Source organism: Ruditapes philippinarum, unplaced genomic scaffold, assembly GCF_026571515.1.
Source record: "Ruditapes philippinarum isolate M1 unplaced genomic scaffold, ASM2657151v2 ctg5171_1_1_1_1, whole genome shotgun sequence".
Lineage (NCBI taxonomy): Eukaryota > Metazoa > Mollusca > Bivalvia > Venerida > Veneridae > Ruditapes > Ruditapes philippinarum.
The window spans coordinates 39,136-60,688 of NW_026863231.1; the positions used below are offsets into that span (position 1 = coordinate 39,136).

General features: G+C 32.0%; 1 protein-coding gene across 1 annotated transcript; it reads right to left on the minus strand.

Moving 5' to 3' along the window:
• Positions 1 to 1,787: 1,787 nt before the first annotated feature.
• Positions 1,788 to 18,130, minus strand: LOC132721533 (protein mono-ADP-ribosyltransferase PARP12-like). Its single transcript, XM_060705850.1, has 14 exons — positions 18,055 to 18,130; positions 15,895 to 16,109; positions 15,260 to 15,559; positions 14,717 to 15,019; positions 13,417 to 13,716; positions 12,714 to 13,013; positions 12,011 to 12,310; positions 10,726 to 10,966; positions 10,084 to 10,261; positions 9,182 to 9,390; positions 8,058 to 8,182; positions 6,615 to 6,753; positions 6,169 to 6,305; positions 1,788 to 4,922 (listed from the first exon to the last, which is right to left on the minus strand). Exons 2-14 carry the CDS (start codon positions 16,088 to 16,090, stop codon positions 4,642 to 4,644), a joined length of 3,009 nt encoding a protein of 1,002 aa, XP_060561833.1. The 5' UTR covers positions 16,091 to 16,109; positions 18,055 to 18,130; the 3' UTR covers positions 1,788 to 4,641.
• Between the last annotated feature and the right edge of the window lie 3,423 nt (positions 18,131 to 21,553).

The following is a 21,553-nucleotide window of genomic DNA, read 5'->3' on the forward strand; positions in this document are numbered from 1 at the left end:
AGTAAGCAAACATGATTTACTAATCTTTGGATTCCCACACTCCTCTCCACCTAGCTCCAATGAGATCCACTTGGTTGACCATAACATGTACCATACCTCATATTGTTTGTTTACAGTTTGGAATGAAAAAATGAAAGTTTATTCTAGATATTATAAAGCTTAATTTTATTAAATTTCACAAGGCTTTCAACACATCAACAATGTAATTGTCATTTTATTTTTTGAAAATGTGTTGGACTGCTGGTCTGATGCATGTAGATGCTGTGTTGGCATATATTTTTTACATATTTTTTGTGTGTATGTGTGTGCATGCATGCGTGCATGTGTGTGTGTTTTATACATTATATAGTTAACATCTTTTGAAAACATCTTGTCCAATTTCAACCAAACTCGACAGGGTTGTTCCATGAGTAAAGGGCTTCCAAGGGTTCATAGATTTTCCTGATATGTATGTAGTTAAAACTTAAAATCTTCTCAAAGACAAAGACTAGAGGTTAGATATTTGTCATGAAACATTTGGTAGTTAACCTCTACCAAGATTATTCACGTTACAGCCCAAGGGTCAAAATTAGCCTCACCCCTGGGGTCATATATTAAGGTTTTCCTTATATGTATATAGCAAAAACTTTTTTAAAAATCTTTTTATCAGAAGGTTTAAGGCTTAGAGCTTAGATACTTGGTAAATAATATCATAAGTACGTCCTTTACCAAAGTTGTTCAAATGTTGCCCCTAGTGAAATAGCACCAGGGTGTCATAGGTTTTCCTTAAATGTATAAACATGTATAGAAAAAAAAAATATTCTCCTCTGGATTGACAAAGGCTAGATGTTTGATATTTGTCATGAAACCTTTACGTGTGTATTAAATAAACCTCTATCACTATTGTTCAAATTATAGCCCTGGGGTCAAAATGGCTCTGCCAAGGAGTCTTTTTGGGTTTTCATTATATGGTATGTATATAGTAAAAAACTTTAAAAAAATCTTGTCTGAAGGTACAAGGTTTAACAGGCACCATGGTGTCTTAGGATTTCCTTAAATGTATATACATGTATAGAAAAAAGACTTAAACAGTATTCCCCTCTGAATTGACAAAGACTAGAGGTAAGATATTTGGCATGAAGCATTGTGTAGTCGACCTCTACCAAGATTGTTTTAATTTTAGCCCTGGGATAAAATTTGCCTTGTGGGAGGGTTGGGGGTGGGGGGAGTCATTAATTTTCGTAATGTACTTGTAGTAAAAATTTAAGAATGTACAAGGCTAGAGCTTAGGGCTTTGATGCCTAAATTTTGTCAAGTACAATGCTTTTATTTTGAATCAATAATTGCACTATGGAGTGCATTTTTTCCAGTGAATGCGTTTTGCATGTAAACAAAAATGTTCACCTAACTTTTAAGTCTTGCTGAATGATTCAATACCACATTTTTGTAGACTACAAACCCACATGTTGGTCTTGTTTTTAAAGTAATAGATAAAAACACTGAAGACTCTATTTTACTATTTCAGCATTGTATACTGCAGATAATAAACCGGTCTTTGCAAACTGATTTCTGTATTGCTCTTCAATTTCCCAAACCATATAGTCTTGCCTTGAAAAAACACAGCACTAGTCTGTAGGAACAACACCTCTTTCCTGTCCTATTAAAAACTTGAGAAGAAATAAGCCTAGATTTGTGTTCGAAATTGATTGTAACCAGAAGATGACTTCTATTGAGTTCAGTATATTAAAATCACATGGTCTTGATGTCAAGCAATGTATACCTCAGTGCTTGCAGTGCTTTGATTTGTTTCGTAAGAGGGCGGAGCGTGTAAAATCTTTGCTGCTCGCCATATCTAGGTGGGATACTAGGACGTGAATATAAGAATCTTACACTGGCTGCCGGTACAGACCGGAATATCTAGCTCGAGGGTTACTGTTTACGGCGGTAACGAGGCTCTGCCGAGTTACAGCTAAACAGTTACCCGAGGGCTAGATATTCCGGTCTGTACCGGCGGCCAGTGTTTGATTCTCTTTCCTGCATATAACATATCAATTATTTTCAAAACAGGAAATTACGAAAACTGATATTCTCGTTAGGCACTTTTTTTCTTATAGTAGCGTATGAACTTACAACTTAATTTATAACGGTAAAATGACGTCATCCTAAGAACGCAATTCATTCATAAAAGGCGTGCGGCAATGACATCATTTAAAACACGCGACTTATCTTACATGGGGGTGTGAGACAGGGTTTCTAGCACCGGTGTAAACGGTAGATAGTCCTGTCTGACATGCAAGAAAGTGTTCTCTGTGTGCCGTGTTTATCAAAGTACGTACCCCGGTCTGGATCATATAGTTTCTTTATGGTTTACCTTCTCTTTAACGGTTTTTAAGTTCTGATAATTTGCATAACGCCGGGTAAAGCCTCTTCCATTTATCTTCTATTTGCTGCGGAAAATGTTCGTGAATTCTTATTTTAGTTTGCGACTTATTGTACAGTGTCCCAGCTTTTCGTACTTGTTCCCGTTCACAAAAACTATCGGAATGAGCAATAATTGGTCGATTGGTACACCTCTGCTGTATGTTTACTAATACTTTTTGGTAGGGTTCAATTTAAGTAACAGTTTGCTCAATATCTTTAAGGCGGTTGTTCATCTCATTCATTAAATCAAGTGCATTTGGTTGGTTGTTGTCATGGGTGGGGCATGATGGAAACCCCAAAGACATCGTGGGGCAGAACATCGGGCTATGTCCAGTTGTATGAGAAAAGAAGCTAGACCAAGAGTATTGGGGGTATGGGGAATATGGTGGTATGCAACATGCTCGGTCAGTCTGGTTTTCTCGTACAGATGGTTGTTCTGTCCTATTGGTGCCGCCATTACCCCCTGTTTCCTTTCTTGCCATCTGTTGGCATAATTGTTGAACTGAATAACTGAGTCCATCTACACAAAATTCACCAAAATAATTTATCGTTACCTCTATTGTAGTGATTTGTTATTATATTATACGAATGCTTAGAAGAAAATAAGTTTTTATAATTATACCAAATTCGCTAAAATCAATATACTAGTTTCTACAAATAGCCGCCATTTCTTTCGACCCTCGTTTTCGATTTTTCTTTCTGCGTTGTTATATTTTCTGGTCTCCGGATCATTGAAACCGTAACTTTCAGGTGATGAAGACTGAATACCACTTAAAAGGTTAGACATGGTGTAATTTTATATGATCTCTCCTAATCAGACTCAAACTGAGTTTGCATTTTTCGTATAACTTTATTATTTCTATTGCTTCCAAAGATTCTCCCTTGTTCCAGATGATTTGATTTCTTATAAAAGCAATAGTTCACCAACACTAAACAAAAAGTTCAAACTCTTTGCAAACGTACAATTTCCCACAAAGTATAAAAAAAACTCCAAAATAATCAATTACACCGCAACCTTTGGGTGGTGTTAAGAGCACGGCCAAATTTTCCTACATAACCCCAGAACAGCAGGCTCGAAACATATTCATGATTATGTTAAGAAATCCTGTCTCAAAATTGAGTTGAATTAATTTACTCTTCACGTAAACATCAATTTACCCATGTTGGAAAACTATGTTTTAAACAAACAAGAATGCTTTTAATAATATCCAAATTATACTAATTATATATTTGATATTATTAAATTCTAGCGATCAGTATATTTTACAAATACAAACAAATGATCGTTATGCTTTTAAACAAGAACAAAAAAATAAAATAAAAACACACAAAAAACAACAAAAACAGACAACATTCTACAAACTAAAACTATAAAGTAGATATGGTACTGAGTGGAACACACATCAAAGGAACTCCACTGAGGTCTAAAAGCCTAAAATCATAAAATAAGATCAGCTGGAGCACATAAAACATAAAAATTTCAAAGGATGATAAAGAAATACGTGAAAATATATTCAAAATCATACAGTTTTGTTGCTCTTAGCCCGATTTGAGTGGGAAAATATTTAACCTAAAAAAAATTGGGTCATTTTACACAACTGCTCTGGAAAAAACGGACTGAGCGAATGATCTGAAATTTTGGTTTAGATCTTCATTAGATGTCTGAAATTTATTTAAACGTCATGTCAACATACATCAGTTGAGTCCCTTTAGAAATACCAAAACTGATAAAGTAATTTCTTGATACTAAAAATTACTGCCACATATTATATTTAAAACAAAAACAACATTTCTTTATGATTAATGACGAATTATCGGTTTACAGAACAGTTTTTTCTCAGTAATTTATATAAACAGGTTATTTCTTTGTTCGTTCTGATGTTTAGAGTATAAATTAATATATTGACTATAATTTTTTTGTTATGACTGAAGTAGTATAAGTGTAAATTTCTACAAAAAATATGTAAGAAATAAAAACATTCATTTTAAGTTGTATAATATTTTCAAAGACCTTTGATCTGTTACCATAATCATATATTTTTATGTTATTAATTTTCATTATTTGTATATTATTTGATAGTAGATGTGATTTGAAGCATTACTTTTGTTTTAATTCATGAAAAGAAAATAGAAAGTGAAATACATTTTAAACATTTAAAATAAGATGTTAGGTGGTACTAAATTTTATATAGTGTTTGTATGAAAACATATGGCTTGCTTCTCCAATGTTGTTAACAAGTTCTAGCATTCATACCTAATCAAGTACTCGGGGTATATTTGATTGTTGTCGAATATGATGAATATTTGCGGGTTGGTTTCATTATCAACACAGGAATCATAAAGCTCACTGCACGGGTTGTCTTCGTCTTTATGAGGCGGACGTTTATATTCGCTGGTTCCGCGGACGTATGCCCCCGGTAAAATTTTTACAACAAACATTGCCCTCTCCACAGTTAGTTCTGCGTAACAATTGGAATATCTGGATGTTGTGGCAAAGTAGCTTCCTTTTCCATATACCGTACCTGTAATTGTAAAACATAATTTACACTATGAACAATGCAATGAATTATGTTTAACGAACCCCACTAAATTCACTAAAATGATATTAAAAGAGCTATATTCAATAACGTACAAATACATACAATTTCAAAATATCAGCTGGTTGAATTTCCCCTAAGCAAACATTTTGGAAAATTTTAATACATGGCTGGAAAGCTCTATTTTTAAGCTCGAGGGAGTGATAGAGAAGGCAACGACGTGGTACATGGTAACACTCTAAAAATTGTTATAAGGTACACAGTACATGAAAAAATAGATAATCTCTCCCGAGATTGCAAGAATTATTTATACACGTACATTAATTATTTGATACTATTATTTGCTACTATTATAGATTGAATTGTACAATCTCTACAATAACTTGTTAATTGAAAAAATAAATAGTAATAACTATTTATAAAAAAAAGAAAAAAAAGAAACTCTTATGTAATAAGTAATTAACTTTTGCATACGTATTATTGTATTTATCATCAAAGCTTGTATACGACTCTTTTGAGATTAAATTTGCCAATAAAAGAGTCTTTTTATTCTTATCACAAAGTATTAGCATGTAAAAAGTAAGATACTATGGGTAATGATAAGTAATAATATTTCGTTTTACAACCATTCATTTTCTGTCATATATAAATTTTCTTATCCGATCAAATATCTCAAACCTACTAGCACCATTTGTTCATTATTTCCTACATGTTTTGTTGTCACGTGTTATACTATCAACACAAAACGATTATTTATTATTTTAAAGACTTCCTTTATAGACCAATTAACTTTACTTTAAATTGTGCTTATCCTCGAAAATGATTTGCTTATCATGGGAATTTCATTATACTAACAAGGTGAACTCAATCATTTGTTGTTTTTTAAAGGCAATTTAAAATATCATTTCATTTATTTTTACAGACTTAAAAGTTTATTTCATAGTAATTGTATCGGAACCTAACGACATCAAAATGGGAATGACTTTTAATCAATAGTAGGACAAAAACGACTTATAATTCCATGTCACTTGTCTGATCATTGTATGTATCGACCTAAACAGGGCCAGACTATACATTCATTTTCCTTTACATTGATTCCTTTTAGGATTTCTTATATTGAACGGAATATACACAAAATAAAATATCTGCCATTTGAGATAGAATCTACTTCGATATTGAGGGAAGTGTTGGATACTCTTGGTAAATGGAAGAAGCAGCACATTGAATTTACCTGATGTCTGACCACTCAGTCTAAAATCAAACCCTCGATTCCAGATTGGATCAATGTATTGATTCCTTGTACCATGAAACAATCGTCTTTCACCCACTTCCTCTTTTGTCTTCTTCTTTAACATCTTTGTTCGCTTACTGCAATAGAAAGAGACTGGCGATTAAAAATATACAATTGTAACATACTTAAAGATGTATTTTTGCTCAAATTTGATATTTGAAAATACTGATAATTGTAAGTCGGTCTCTACCTACATTCCCTATTAGTTGTTAAGTTAATTTGGTACTTTCTTAAACGAAACCTGCAAGTTGACACTATGTATTCCAACAATGTATAGAGTAAAAGATGTCTCTTCTTTGTGTATTATAAAGGTGTTCATTTTACAATTCTTTTTATGACCATGTAGGATAATTCCTATGGTAGTTGTATCTATACATGTGACTTACCCAATAAAATCCTCCCATAAATCGCCATTCTCAATTCGTTCAATAGATTTGATACAAACTGTTCTTCCAAAACTATCAAGAAATAATCCTTCTATTTCCTTGTACTCCGTATCATTTTCTTTCAACTGAAAGTTTAAAGCTGATCGTTATTTAAATCCACACTGTCATTTATTTGCAATTCTGGTTTTATCTATTTTTTTCTTAAAATGTCTCAGCGACATTGATCAAAAATATTATTAAAGAATACTTTGACATACAGTTTTCAGCTCGACTATACGAAGTATATGGAGAGCTGTCCTACTCGCCCCGGCGTTGGCGTCCGCGTCCAAATTTCAGATTAAAGTTTTGGTACAGTAAATACTTTTCACTATAACTTTGTCATTTCTTAAGGTATCAACTTCAAACTTCAAATATGTGTTCCTTATCATCAACCACATCTTATGTGACAAGGTTCATAACTCTAGCACCAACATATTCAAATTTATCTCCCCTTGAACTTAGAATTGTTCTAAAAAATGCTATTTTTTACTGTTACTTCTTTATTTCTGAAGGTATCAACTTCATACTTCAAATATATGTTCCTTATCATCAACCACATCTTATGTGACAAGGTTCATAACTCTAGCACCAATATCGCAAGAATAATCTCCCCATAAACTTAGACTTTTTTTATCAGAAACTGACTATAACGTTTTTAGTTTTAAAGGTATCTTTCTCACCAACTACATTATATATGACAATGTTCATAACTCTTGAAGCAATATTTACAGATTTATCTCTCTTTGAACTTAGGATTTTCTTTAAAAAATATTATAACTTCTTTACTTTTTAAGGTATCTACTCCAAACTTTAAATACTTATTTCTTATCATTACACACATGTTGTGTGACAAGGTTCATAACTTAGCGTCACTATTTCTTTAGAATTCAATCTGCCCCCTTTGATAACGTGTCAGCACATTATATAATGACTGTGTGTATTTTTAAACGGTTTAATGGTCACAAACATAATTATACCATAATGATGTTCCTATAAATCGAATAAGTTTAATTGATCCTCCTCAAATATTTATTACATTGCTGGCTTACAGGTTAAGATACAGTCAAAACAATAAATGAATCATATAGCCAAATGTCAATGATAAAAGTTTACCACCAATAGCCAATACAATAACTAAAAATTTAACTTCAATTCCTAAAGGAAGACAGAGTCAAAGCAAAAATCACCTACAAAGCGAGAAGTAAAAAAGACACATTAAGTAAATTTCAATTAATTTAAAATAATCATATAAATTAATCAAGAGTCAAACAGGGTAAAAACACAATTAATCATGAGCTTTCAAACATTCGTTTCTTTTTTTATTGAGTGTCTTTGTGGCCATGTCGAACATGCACTCAAAACTAAAATAAGAAAATGCATAAGTGTAAAAAAAAGTAATATCGCGTTTTTCTGTTATTATTTGAATCATTGATGATTGGTCCTCTTCAGGAAGCATATTCCAGTTTGGTGGTGCTGTGGTGGATTCACGTTCTAATTTAGGCTGATTGGGTACTTTGCCTCCTCGTTTTCTTAAAATAAAAAAATCAATTAAATGTTCCAAATGGTAATTTTATCATCCTGTTAACGATGTATGAATTTATGCAGATCGTTAGGGTCAGTATTGCAAAACAACAACATCTAAACCACGTATTATGTCAACCCCTAGATTACAGTAGATGTATAACACCAAGCAGATGAGTCGTATTCAAAATAATAATAATGAATCACTTTTATAAACTGAGAGGAAAAACAATTGAAAATATTTGAGTCTTTTAGTTTTTCCTGATCTTTAAATCTTACTGTAATCGGAGCCAGGTGATTAACTTATTACTCTACTGCACATAGAATTTAAGATGTCATGTAATACATATAACACTACATTATTTTTTAGGAGTTTGTCAAAGAACAAGGAAAACGACACACAATATTTAAATTTGTTTAATTTTATTCACTTATGCTGCAAAATGGATTTAAAGAGAAATAAGAAATGGAAAGCAATATTTGTATGCATTACAGGTAATTTCTTGAACCTAATACCACAAATTTCTATCAATTATTTTCTACAAGTAGCCATCGAACCTTCTTTTTAAAAATCTAAACTTAATTTAATTGACAATAATATTTAATTGAAAATTATACTACCTGTGTAACAAAAGTTTTCATTGAAAAAAAGAAAACAAGTCCATGAAAACCATTCTGATTATCAATTAGTTAAATTTTGCCGTATAACATAACTGATGCATCATTTTTATATCTAAAACATAAAAGTCCTATGACCTCCTTTATAGATGAAACTATCAATTCTTTAATTACAAAATATAAAATATGAAGCAAATTATGGGAATTTGTACAAATTGCATGAAGGGATGAAAATTTACACTCTTTTCCATAAAATATTAGTCCATCAAAGAGATCATTTCAGGGTTCATTGACAGCGGCAACTTTATTACCGTCATAACAATAACTAGTTCTGATAGAATTTTAATAAATAAAAAGAAATAATCTAAAATCCTGATAGTGTTCCTTACTTTTGTGAAGGTCTTGTTTTCCTCTCCTCTGCCTCCTTCTCACTTACAAATACAGGTCTACGGCAAATTTCAACTTCAGTTGTCGGGTTATCATTTACTTGCATCATTTTTGAAAAGTCGATGATACTTCCATTTTCTCGGAGGGAAAACTGTCCATCCGGGTTGTTGATAAAAGCTTGTTCAATATCACCTTTCTCTGTTTCGCCAACCTTAAATGGACCAGTATTTGAAATAAAGGTATTTATGTGCATCTGTTGGCCGATAAGCGGAATAACTCTGTACAAGTATGTGAGAACAATGAAGAAAACTACAGTTTATGAAGTGAAAAATGGGCAACATTTTTTAAGCCATTAGAACATTACATGACATAAAATATTTAATCTAGTTATAAAACATATTTAAGCATAAATAATCTAATCTTGTAAAAGAGATAGCAAATATAAATACTTTTATTATTCAATAATTCGTAAAGTTAAAAATACATTATTGATATCTGTATGATATTGATATATTCGTAATACATCATTCAACGCTTAACAAAAATTCTTTGACTCAAGTGATAAAAAGAATGAAAATGTCCTCGTTTATAATGAAATAATTCGAAAGCATGGGAAATCTATTTTACTGTCTTGTTCAATCTGACTCGTTCAGTTGCGTTACAGACAGACATATTTCTTTTGTTGTTGTTTTTTCATTGTCATAATTTATTTCATTTACCCTCATTGACATTTCTTTGTCATAAGAATATTGGCAGGGCAACCAGCACTTTAGGTTGCTGCCGTAACACAATATATTTTACTTTGTAGTCTAATATTAAATGGATATTAAAATGTTCAACATTCAATTGATTAAATGTAATATTCTATTAAAAAACAAAGGGTAATATTTATAATAATCCTTACCGTATCGCTGTAGTTCGTCCACTCACCATTTTCATTCTTCCAATACCACAGCCAGTTTGTTGCCCAAAGCTGTCGCTCTAATTCTACAGAGGATGGTGTAGACAGTCGATTAACTACAAATACCTGTCCCTCAAAGTCTGTGCCAATCATCGTTTTAAAATCAATGTTAATGTTTACCCTAAATATTGTGAGAATATATATAATTATATATGATGAACAAACAGAAACCTTTCACGAAAGTAGTATACTATATATTTATGTTAAGTAAACGCGAGTTTAACAAAAATCAAGGCTCTTCAAATGTCGTAGACTTAAATATATTACATACTAACAAGACATTCGAAAACTTAATTGAAGTCCAAAGATTAAACTTCAACCTTTGTGATATTTGGAACTTTGTAAGTGCTCTTGTACACTTATAGAATTCAAAGACAGCTATTTTAACTTGCAAGTATAAATTGAAAGGAAATTTATAAGGAACAATAGAGAAATTAGGTATCCCTTAAGAATTAACGTCCAAAACGAAAGTATGGCAAATGTGGAAGGCGTAGGTTAATTAAAATAAATTTATATCTTCATCATTTAATATTTTTGATAATGCTTCAAATGTACAAATAGAAATAAGGAATTATAATAAAATACCCTTGCTCAGTTACAAGTCTGTAAATCTCATTAGCTGGATCACAGAATACTCTCTCTGTTTCAACGTTTCCATGCTGATATAGAAGATTCCATTCCTTTGCAAACAAAGGCTTCCACCGCCACTGATACGGGAGGTCGCAATGAACATTAGGACAGAAATTCCATTTGCATATTCCACGCAGGTTAAATATGCATACCTTTTTTCTTGAAACCTTTGCTGGTTTTCTGTTATGTGTTGCAACTGATTTTTAAATATACAAATAAAATTACAGTAAGTATACATGTATATGCATATAGACTGCAAAACAAATCAGTTTAAATTTTAATTTTTTAAACACAGAAACAGCTCTGGGTTTAATGAAATTTTACGAGGTAATCCAATTTTTACAAACCCAAACATTTTAGTCTATTAAGTCAAAATAACTAATGTAAATTTTTATTATTTTTTTTTATAAACATATTAAATAAAAAGCTAAAAAAATTTTATTTTTTGATTACAAGAATTTGTTTTTTAAAGGGAATTTTTTCTTTAAAAAAAAAAAAATACACACGAATTCTTTCGTTATTTTAATTTTTTTAATTTTCCTTTTTTCCAAAATCTTGCACAGTATTTTCCTCGTCGATCTTTTTCTATTTAATACTGCTGAAAATCAGCCCAAAAAAATTTCCCTTTGGGTTTTTGTTTCGGGATTTTGCCAAAACTTTTTGAGATTTGCTTTTAACCTTTTTGGTTTTAAAAAATTTTTTTGGGTTTTGTTGCAACCCCTTTCCAAACCTCACATTTTCCCTCAATATAACTCTTGCACATGTGTATGTATGAACAACAGCCCGTTTTCTCGCATCCACGGCCGTTGTAACTGTAACAGATTTTAGGAGCCGACTTCTTATTTCCATCGGCATCTGTATAAAATATATAATACAATAATTCTTACTTTCTAATCTAAGTTGACTTTGCTTCCGAGGGATCACTTTGTCGCCAAATTTTTTAAAACTTTTTACTTCTTGAAAATTCCTATATTTAAGATAAAAATTGAAACTATTCACTTACTGCACTACAAAGACATGCTAAAACATATTCATATTTTGATAGGGTTGGTTTGATTAATATACGGAGGTCCTAGCATTAAGTCAACTATGTATTTTTTTTACTTTCTTTCATATCATATTAAGTAAATGTTAACAAATTGTATTTGTTAAATATACTAGTAATTATTTTTAAAGTAGGAATTTAATTATAAAACAGATATGCAAACTGAATTCTATGTTATCTAATGTTTTAATCGACCTTTTGCTCCACATCCAGCAGTGATATTGCCTTTTCGATTTTCTCCATTTAATGCTGCTTGAAAATCAGCTAAAATGTCCTTCGGTTTTCTTTTCGTATTTATGCCATGTTTTTCGAGATTTGCTTTCACTTCTGGTTCAAGAATATTATGGCTTTTGTTGCATCCCCTTCCAGCCTCACATTTGCCGTCAATATAACTCTTGCACATATGTATGTATGAACAAGAGCCCGCTTTCTCGCATCCACGGCCGTTGTAATTGTAACAGATTTTAGGAGCCGACTTCTTATTTCCATCGGCATCTGTATAAAATATATAATACAATAATTCTTACTCTCTAGTCTAAGTTGACTTTGCTTCCGAGGGATCACTTTGTCGCCAGATTTCTAAACGTTTTACTTGTTGAAAGTTCCTATTTTTAAGACAAAAATTGAAACTATTCACTTACTGCAGTACAAAGAAATGCTAAAATATGTTCATATTTTGATAGGGTTGGTTTGATTAATATACGGAGTTAATGCTAATGTTTGCAACCTAGCATTAAGTCAACTATGTTTTTTTTTATTTTACTTTCTTTCATATCATATTAAGTAAATGGTAACAAATTATATTTGTTTTGTATGCTAGTAATTATTTTAAAGAAGGAATTTTATTATAAAACAGATATGCAAACTGAATTCTATGTTATCTAATGTTTTAATCGACCTTTTGCTCCACATCCAGCAGTGATATTGCCTTTTCGATTTTCTCCATTTAATGCTGCTTGAAAATCAGCTAAAATGTCCTTCGGTTTTCTTTTCGTATTTATGCCATGGTTTTCGAGATTTGCTTTCACTTCTGGTTCAAGAATATCATGGCTTTTGTTACATCCCCTTCCAGCCTCACATTTGCCGTCAATATAACTCTTGCACATATGTATGTATGAACAAGAGCCCGCTTTCTCGCATCCACGGCCGTTGTAATTGTAACAGATTTTAGGAGCCGACTTCTTATTTCCATCGGCATCTGTATAAAATATATAATACAATAATTCTTACTCTCTAGTCTAAGTTGACTTTGCTTCCGGGGGATCACTTTGTCGCCAGATTTCTAAACTTTTTACTTGCTGAAAATTCCTATTTTTAAGACAAAAATTGAAACTATTCACTTACTGCACTACAAAGACATGCTAAAATATGTTCATATTTTGATAGGGTTGGTTTGATTAATATACGGAGTTAATGCTAATGTTTGCAACCTAGCATTAAGTCAACTATGTTTTTTTTTATTTTACTTTCTTTCATATCATATTAAGTAAATGTTAACAAATTGTATTTGTTTTGTATGCTAGTAATTATTTTAAAGTAGGAATTTTATTATAAAACAGATATGCAAACTGAATTCTATGTTATTTAATGTTTCAATCGACCTTTTGCTCCACATCCAGAAGTGATATTGCCTTTTGGATTTTCTCCATTTAATGCAGCTTGAAAATCAGCCAAAATGTCCTTCGGTTCCCTTTTCGTATTTATGCCATGTTTTTCGAGATTTGCTTTCACTTCTGGTTCAAGAATATCATGGCTTTTGTTACATCCCCTTCCAGCCTCACATTTGCCGTCAATATAACTCTTGCACATATGTATGTATGAACAACAGCCCGTTTTCTCGCACCCACGGCCGTTGTAACTATAACATATTTTAGGAGCCGACTTCTTATTTCCATCCGTATCTGTATAAAATACAAAACAATAATTCTTACTCTATAATCTAAGTGACTTTGCTTCCGAGGGATCATTTTGTCGCCAAATTTTTTAAAACGTTTTACTTGTTGAAAATTCCTATATTTAAGATAAAAATTGAAACGATTCACTTACTGCACTACAAAGACATGCTAAAACATATTCATATTTTGATAGGGTTGGTTTGAGTAATATACGGAGGAAATGCCAATGTTTGCAACCTAGCATTAAGTCAACTATGTATTTTTATTACTTTCTTTCATATCATATTAAGTAAATGTTAACAAATTGTATTTGTTAAATATACTAGTAATTATTTTTAAAGTAGAAATTTAATTATAAAACAGATATGCAAACTCTTGCACATATGTATGTATGAACAAGAGCCCGCTTTCTCGCACCCACGGCTTTTGTTACTGTAACCGATTATAGGAGCCGACTTCGTATTTCCATCGGCATCTGTATAAAATATCATACAATAATTCTTACTATCTAATCTAAGTTGACTTAGGTTTTTGTTTAGTATTTATGTCATGTTTTTCTAGTTTAGTTTTCACTGCAAGCTCGAGGATATTGTGTTTTTTAGGGCATTTCTTTCCTGCTTCACACTTACTATATATATAATCCCTACACATATGTATGCGAGGACACAGTTCGGAATTTTCACACCCACAAATTTGTATTTGTAGCAGATAGTTGGTTTAGACACAACCATGGGTTAAAAACACGGTAACTGATGAAGACAATTAAATTTTGAGTAACAAAGCATATATGTCGTTAGTTGAGAAAATGGCAACTTCATAAATAGGCCAATCTTTAGTAAAATGTGTTTGAGATACAGTAAAGTCATTGCAAATATGCACCCGTCAATAAAAAACTGATCCACCACTATATCAAGAGAGAAATAAGTAAACTATAGGTATGATATCATAAGAAATTATATAAAAAGGTTCTGATTGAAAACGTAGTTCGCGTGCAATTGATCTTTACCTTTTGAGTTCTCTCTTTCTCTTTGTCTTTTACATTTGTTCACAGATGCTTGTAAGTCTGGAAACATGTCTTTAGGTTTCCTTTTTACATCTATTCCATGTTTTTCCATGATGGCTTTTACCTGGGGTTCTAGGATGTTTTGGCTTTTGTTGCATTCTTTTCCAGACTCGCATCGACTTTCTATGTAATTTTTACACAGATGTAAAAAATGACAAGTATCGCCCCTTTCACAACAATCTCCGTTGTACTTGTTACAAATCCTAATAGAACCTTTCTCTGGCGTATTCTGTACAGCGGCTCGGACTGGAATAGTTTCACAACATATAAAATGGGCAGGGATTTAAAAATCTACCTTTATAATGAAGTATGTTAGAGTAAATATACGAGCAAAATAAAAATACTTTTTTAAAAACGTTAATGCTTTTATTAATATCTAATTTAGAAGAAAACATATTTCATAGTAATGTAGTAAAGTTACAAGCTGTTAATAACACATGTCATGCCAATGCATGTATTTTAGATAAAATCAAAACTATTATGTACCTTTCGGTTTTCTTTTCGAATCATCATTGTTCTGTCCTTTACTTTCCTTAACAGATGCTTGCAAGTCTGGTAGAATTTCTTTTGGCCTCCTATTTATGTCTATGCCATGTTTTTCCATGATGACTTTTACCTGAGCATCCAGGATATTGTGGCTTTTGCTGCATGCTTTTCCAGATTCGCACCGACTTTCTATATAACTTTTACACAGATGTAAAAATAGACAAGTATTACCTCTGTCACAACCATTGCTATTATAATAATGACATGTCTGCAGAGGGATATTTAGATCACCGACTGCTCCTGAAATGCAAGATACTTAGGTAATAAGACTACAATATTAATATTATTTTATAAAGATTTAGATTTCCTCTCCACGGTTATGTTAAATATCACTTTGTTTGCTCTTTCCGTCACAACATGTAAGCCTTCCGGGTATATAAACGATCACGCTTTAAAAAATGATATTTGTGAGCAAATTTTGTTAAGGAATTAGAATTTATTAGACGGTATGTATCATTTCCAGAGCGCTGTCTTGGAGTCACGATAAAAGCCTGAAATTGTTTGTAGACCATATATATTTTTGAACTCTAAATAACAACGTGGTATTAAGAAGGACATAAGAATAACATGCTTACTATGTACATTAGCTGTAGGTGTAGGCAGTGTCACTTGATCGGTGCTTGTTTTCGGCTCAGCTGGTGTCTTTGTTGTAACAACATTACCAACAGTATGTGCTGTAGTGTGTGCTTTAATAAGCTCAACAACAATCGTTGCTTCAAGGTCGTCAGTGACGTAGTCGCATCCGTCAAAAGGGCATTTTGCAACAGGCATTGTTTGGTGTTGTCTTGTTCTGCTAAAATATTATATTAAATTTCTTGTTTACATTTTTTTCACTGCATCGAATACAGACTTCATATAGATATCTAAATGCATGCAGTTACATAAGCCATGATTTCCGACACTATCTTAATACATCAAATTCAATCATTACAATTACTATGCCAGCCAAATGACTTACAACCACTTATCCTCCTGAACTATTGTAACGAACCAACTATTATCAATTCAAGGGATATCGTATGATGGCTGATTTCTGCCATTTCGTGTCTTTGTGACTTCGCCCCTCAAAGTCTTAGGCGAAGACACGATAAATTGACCAATTATCGTGTCTTTACCTTCGGCTATAGAGAGCATCGGCACAGAATAACGATATGTTCTATGCGAAATAATGATATTTTATTAGGTGAAGACACGAGATCTTTTTCCTTTTTTTTCCTCAAAATGCAAAAGGAAAAGACACGATAAATGGCCAATTAATCGTGTCTTCCACTTTCGGGGCGAAGACATGACGACACTGAGACTCGATAAATTGGCCAATTATCGTGTTTTCGACTTTCACATTTTGAGGCGAAGAAACGATGAAATGACAAATAATAATAATAATAATAATTACCACATTTCTATAGCGCCCTTCTCAAAAAATAAAATGTTCAAAGGCGCTTTACAATGGAATTATATACATTTACAATGACTTTATAAACAAAAAAAAGTAATAAAAATAATAACACACATTTATGTATACATTTACAAAGTATAAAATATACCATGATTAATCTAAAAGTCTAAAACTCAGTCGATCAAATAAAAAAATGTATATGAAGAATAATCTCAGACTTGAAAATAAAATAAAGAGAAACGTTAAAAGTATTAAAATTAATAAAAAAAACACAAATCAAGATAAGACAACTGAAATCTAAATCCAATTTGATGAAAACAGTAATTAGTAATGGAAATGTGATTCAAAAATAGACTATTATATTTCAAATGTGTACCCAGATATCTCATAACAAAAGACAGCACGTCAATTCATAGTGATGACAAATACAGCACAGTTAGTTACTATAAATTTTCTGGAAAAAATGTGTTTTTAAAGATTTCTTAAAAACATCTACTATAAAGGCGCCGATACAAAGATTTCACACGCCGACACAATAACTTTACAGAAAAAGATCTCGTGTCTTCCCCTATTAAAACATTGTTATTTCTCCTTAAACATATCGTTTCTTAGTGCCGGCGCCCCCAAATGTCGCCTTCCACTTTTGGGGGGCGAATACACGAAGACATGAAATGGTAGCTGAATAAATACACGGAGTACCGACAACGCAAACATGTAGATAAAACTGTGTTTTTATCAGACGGTCGAAAAAACAAGTCGAAAGTCCGCTGATTTTATCAAATATTCATTGTTCAAATCACATAGCAAAAGATAAAATGATTCGTTAGCATCGTAAATACCACTGCACTTCACTCTGCCTTATTTCAAGTACTAATTAAACGTTCATATCTAAAAACATATTTTATACGGAAACTAATAATACGCTTCAGAAGATACTAATAGTAAAACCTGTTTAGATATTGGTGGTAGACAACATATTATATTTCGGAAACCATAGAGCTAGGCTACCTGCTTACAGCTTTACATTTTGTTCTGGAGAGTCAAATTAAAATCAGTTTCAAAATTCATGTCAAGCTTATTATCCTGGTTTTAAATTTCCTCATAGCGTCCGCCCGTTCATGTGTTAGGTAAAGATAAAATGCCGCAGTTCGGTAATTGAATCACTTTATTGGGTGCTTCAAATGAAAAGAATTGTCCTGTTTTATGAAAGCAATGCATCATAAATAAACACATGTTAGTTTACCACGTACTTTAACTTCTAATTTAACTTATTTTCTAGATATACAATGTAAGTATAAAAAGATTAATTAATTCATAACAGTAAAGAAAATTTACTTACATTTCCTTTTTAAACTATGACGGTTTTGTGCTTTCAATACTTGCTACTTTCATTTTCGTTTCTAAATGCGGAAGTTATCCGCCGCACGACTGAGATTGAATATCTGTTTCGCTAACTTAAGCATAGGGAAATTTCAATAAAACAAAAATCTACAACTTATCCATCTACATTTTTGTATTATAATTTCACGGTGTTAACGGTGGTTGTTGGCGGCGTCAATTTGTGCAAATTAGAGTACAGGATTTTTAAAGTGTTGTGCGCATTAAAATACGGATTTAATCAATAAAATAATGTCCCTTGTAGTACTCTTTTGGACATTTCCTCGATAGTTGGCATTGGCAACCTGTTGAATAAATATATTTACGTACATGCATTTGTTTTTACATTATTTAAAGCACATGCAACAGAAGGTCAGAGAATAAATCTTTAGTATGCTCAAGATCAAGATGCCCATCATATATACTTTTGCTCTGGAACCATAGCGTTGAACTAAGTTATGAAAATGGTTTTATATTTCGAGGTCATAATCACTCCGCTCTAAAATTATAGGTCAAATACACACTTGGCATTTTGGTGTAAACAAAATGGTTGAGCGTGGGAAAGAAAAATTCTTTTGGCAAGATTGAACAAATCACAGAATTTGTTTAACAGTGTAGTACCTGTCTCTCACATCGTAATTCAAATGCAAATGAACCGCTTATAAGTCATGAGTTTCCTGATAGACAGTGACAGAAAATACGCCAGATATTTTTACTCATGATGGTAAGATTTACTTGATAACAATTGCCTATTATAGTCGATTCTTTGAAATTGACTCTTTGCCAAATACTCGAGCAAATACCGCAATACAAAATATTCGTGCACATACATCTCGATATGGAATTGTAGATATTTGCATGAGTGATAACGGACTGCAATTTTCGTCAACAGAATTTGCCGAGTTCGCGAAATCATGGGGATTTAATCACATTACGTCATCGCTTTATCATATAGTAGGTCAAATTGAATGGCTGAAAAGGGTGTGTTGATTGCTAAGAAAACCTAAATTAAGGCAAAGGAATCTAGGCAAGACCCATATATATGTATTTAAAAATACAGAAACACATCTTTAAAATGTGGTTACACCCCAAATCAGTTGATAATGGGACGAAAGACAAAGTTTGAAGTTCTAATTTCTGAAAAAGGCTTCAACTACCGGACAGTTAGTCCATCAGTGGTTAAAAACAAAAATGCAAAAAATGAAGTCAGGACAAAAATATTAGTTTGATAAAAACACAAAAAGTCTAAGTACACTTCGAGTAAATGACCCGGTCCATATCCTGTTTGGTTAAAAATGGGTACCAGGAAAGGTTTCTTTAACGAATGGAGAAAGGTTGTACAATGTACAGACACAATATGGCACAATTTACTGCCACAATAGAAAATTTCTAATCAAAACCCAAGAAAATCAACAAACTCCGCACACCGGTTACGCTATGGCAAGTCACCACTGCCTTCACACAAATCACGTGATGATCGTCTTATCACATGATTGCGTAAAGGTGGAATATACGCCAATGAAATCTTTGAACAATTGTTTCATAGATCTGTAAGAAATAACGACATTATAACTTGAGGTCTGGTCTCAAATTGAAAAGAAAAAACATTTTTGTTAAGTGTAGAATCAAAACAATTATTACTTGAATGATTTCTCTTTCGGGAGGGGCCATTGTTTAGGAAATAAACTGTGCGATATTAAGATTTTATAGAATTATTTTCATAATATTAATGTTTCCAAAATTATTTTTTTTTATTTTAGATCACATCTAACACCTTACAGTCTTGAAACATAGCCAAAACCGTGTTTACTTTTTAAAATAAATATCAAAATTGAAAAAATTCATATCGTCAAAAATCTTGACGAAAATGTTGTGACGGCAGAGATCTAATACTGTTTGGGGAGATCACTGCGTAGGAGATTGGAAAATCAAATCATCGATTTTCTCCCTAATGCATTTGATTCGCCGTGCACACAAGAGAACAAATTACCTGATAATAGTTTTCCACAAAATAGTGACCCTTCTATTAACTATAAACCATTGGCTAGCACAACATATGGTAATTATTAAACACGGTCTGGGAGAATTGTCAAACCTAGTACTCGTTATCAGAATGATACTTATCAGAAGTAAACTGACTGATGATTATAAATCTGATAAACGAAAATTGTGTAAATAAATAGATTAGTTCGTAATGATAGCTTTTAATTACATTTATGTACGAATTAGCTATAAATAGTTTCTACTAAAATGATTCAATAATATTATCAATGTTAAAAATTAAAAAAAAACATATTCTTCATGTTGAATGTCTATTTGTTAAGATATCAATGTCAATCAATTTCTTTAATTAAAAGAAGGGAGATGTAATATGAGACTGTTTATAAAAATGTATACATGCGCATGCTTAGAAAGTAGTACAACAGGTCTTGATAAGAGTTTATCTCCAGTATTAAACTTGTAGTCATAGAACACACTTGTGTGTCTCTTACTTGTCATTTGAGTTATACGTTGTTTACTTGTGATATACTCACATACAAAACCACATACATTTTGTAACATTACAATAGTGATTTAGTATTTTATCTGAAGTTGAAAATCTGCCTATCATAAAATACACGGAGTACCGACAATTCATCTTATTCACCACAAACATGTAGACAAAGCTGTGTTTTATCAGGTGGTCGATGAAACCATTCGAAATTTGAAATATGCTGATTTAATCAACTCTTCAACGATAAAATGAAAACGAAAACATTCGTAAGCATCGTGAATACTGTAACACTTCACCGTGCCTTATTTCAAGTACGAAACATTCATCTATGTGTAAGTAATATGTTATATTGAGGTTCTCCCCCACCAAAAAAAAAATTAAAAATAAAAAAAAAATCACCACCCCTAAAAAAAATTTTTTAAACACACTCAAACAAAATAATATATGGTATATTGAGCTTCTTCCCCACCAAAAAAATTAGCCTCTAGAGGACCCCTTGAAAAAAATGAAAAAATGAAAAAAAAATATTAGAACACATAAAAAATATTAGAAAATAGGAAATTGATAAAACGAAAATTCAATAACGTTTAATTAACCCCAATGCCGCAGTTTACAATAAACCAGCAACCAACAAAACTACAGACCATACATGTTCAACAAACCAGGATACAACTTTGCCTGTTGTTGATAACAAACAAAAAACAATAGAACCAATAATACCAGGTAATGCTTCTGCTGCTTTTCCTGCAAGACTGGCTAATAGTTTACCAAGATTTGATAATTGTTTTTTTACCCAATCTTTTACACCATCTTTTGTTGGAGGTTTTGTTGGAGTTGTAGTTCCACCACCTGTAGTAGGAATAAAAGTATCAACAATAACACCAATTATCATTCCAAAAGCAGTTAAAACACTAACAATTGTAATTCCTTGTTCTCTGAATAACGTTCTAATTCTCTCAGCTATGAA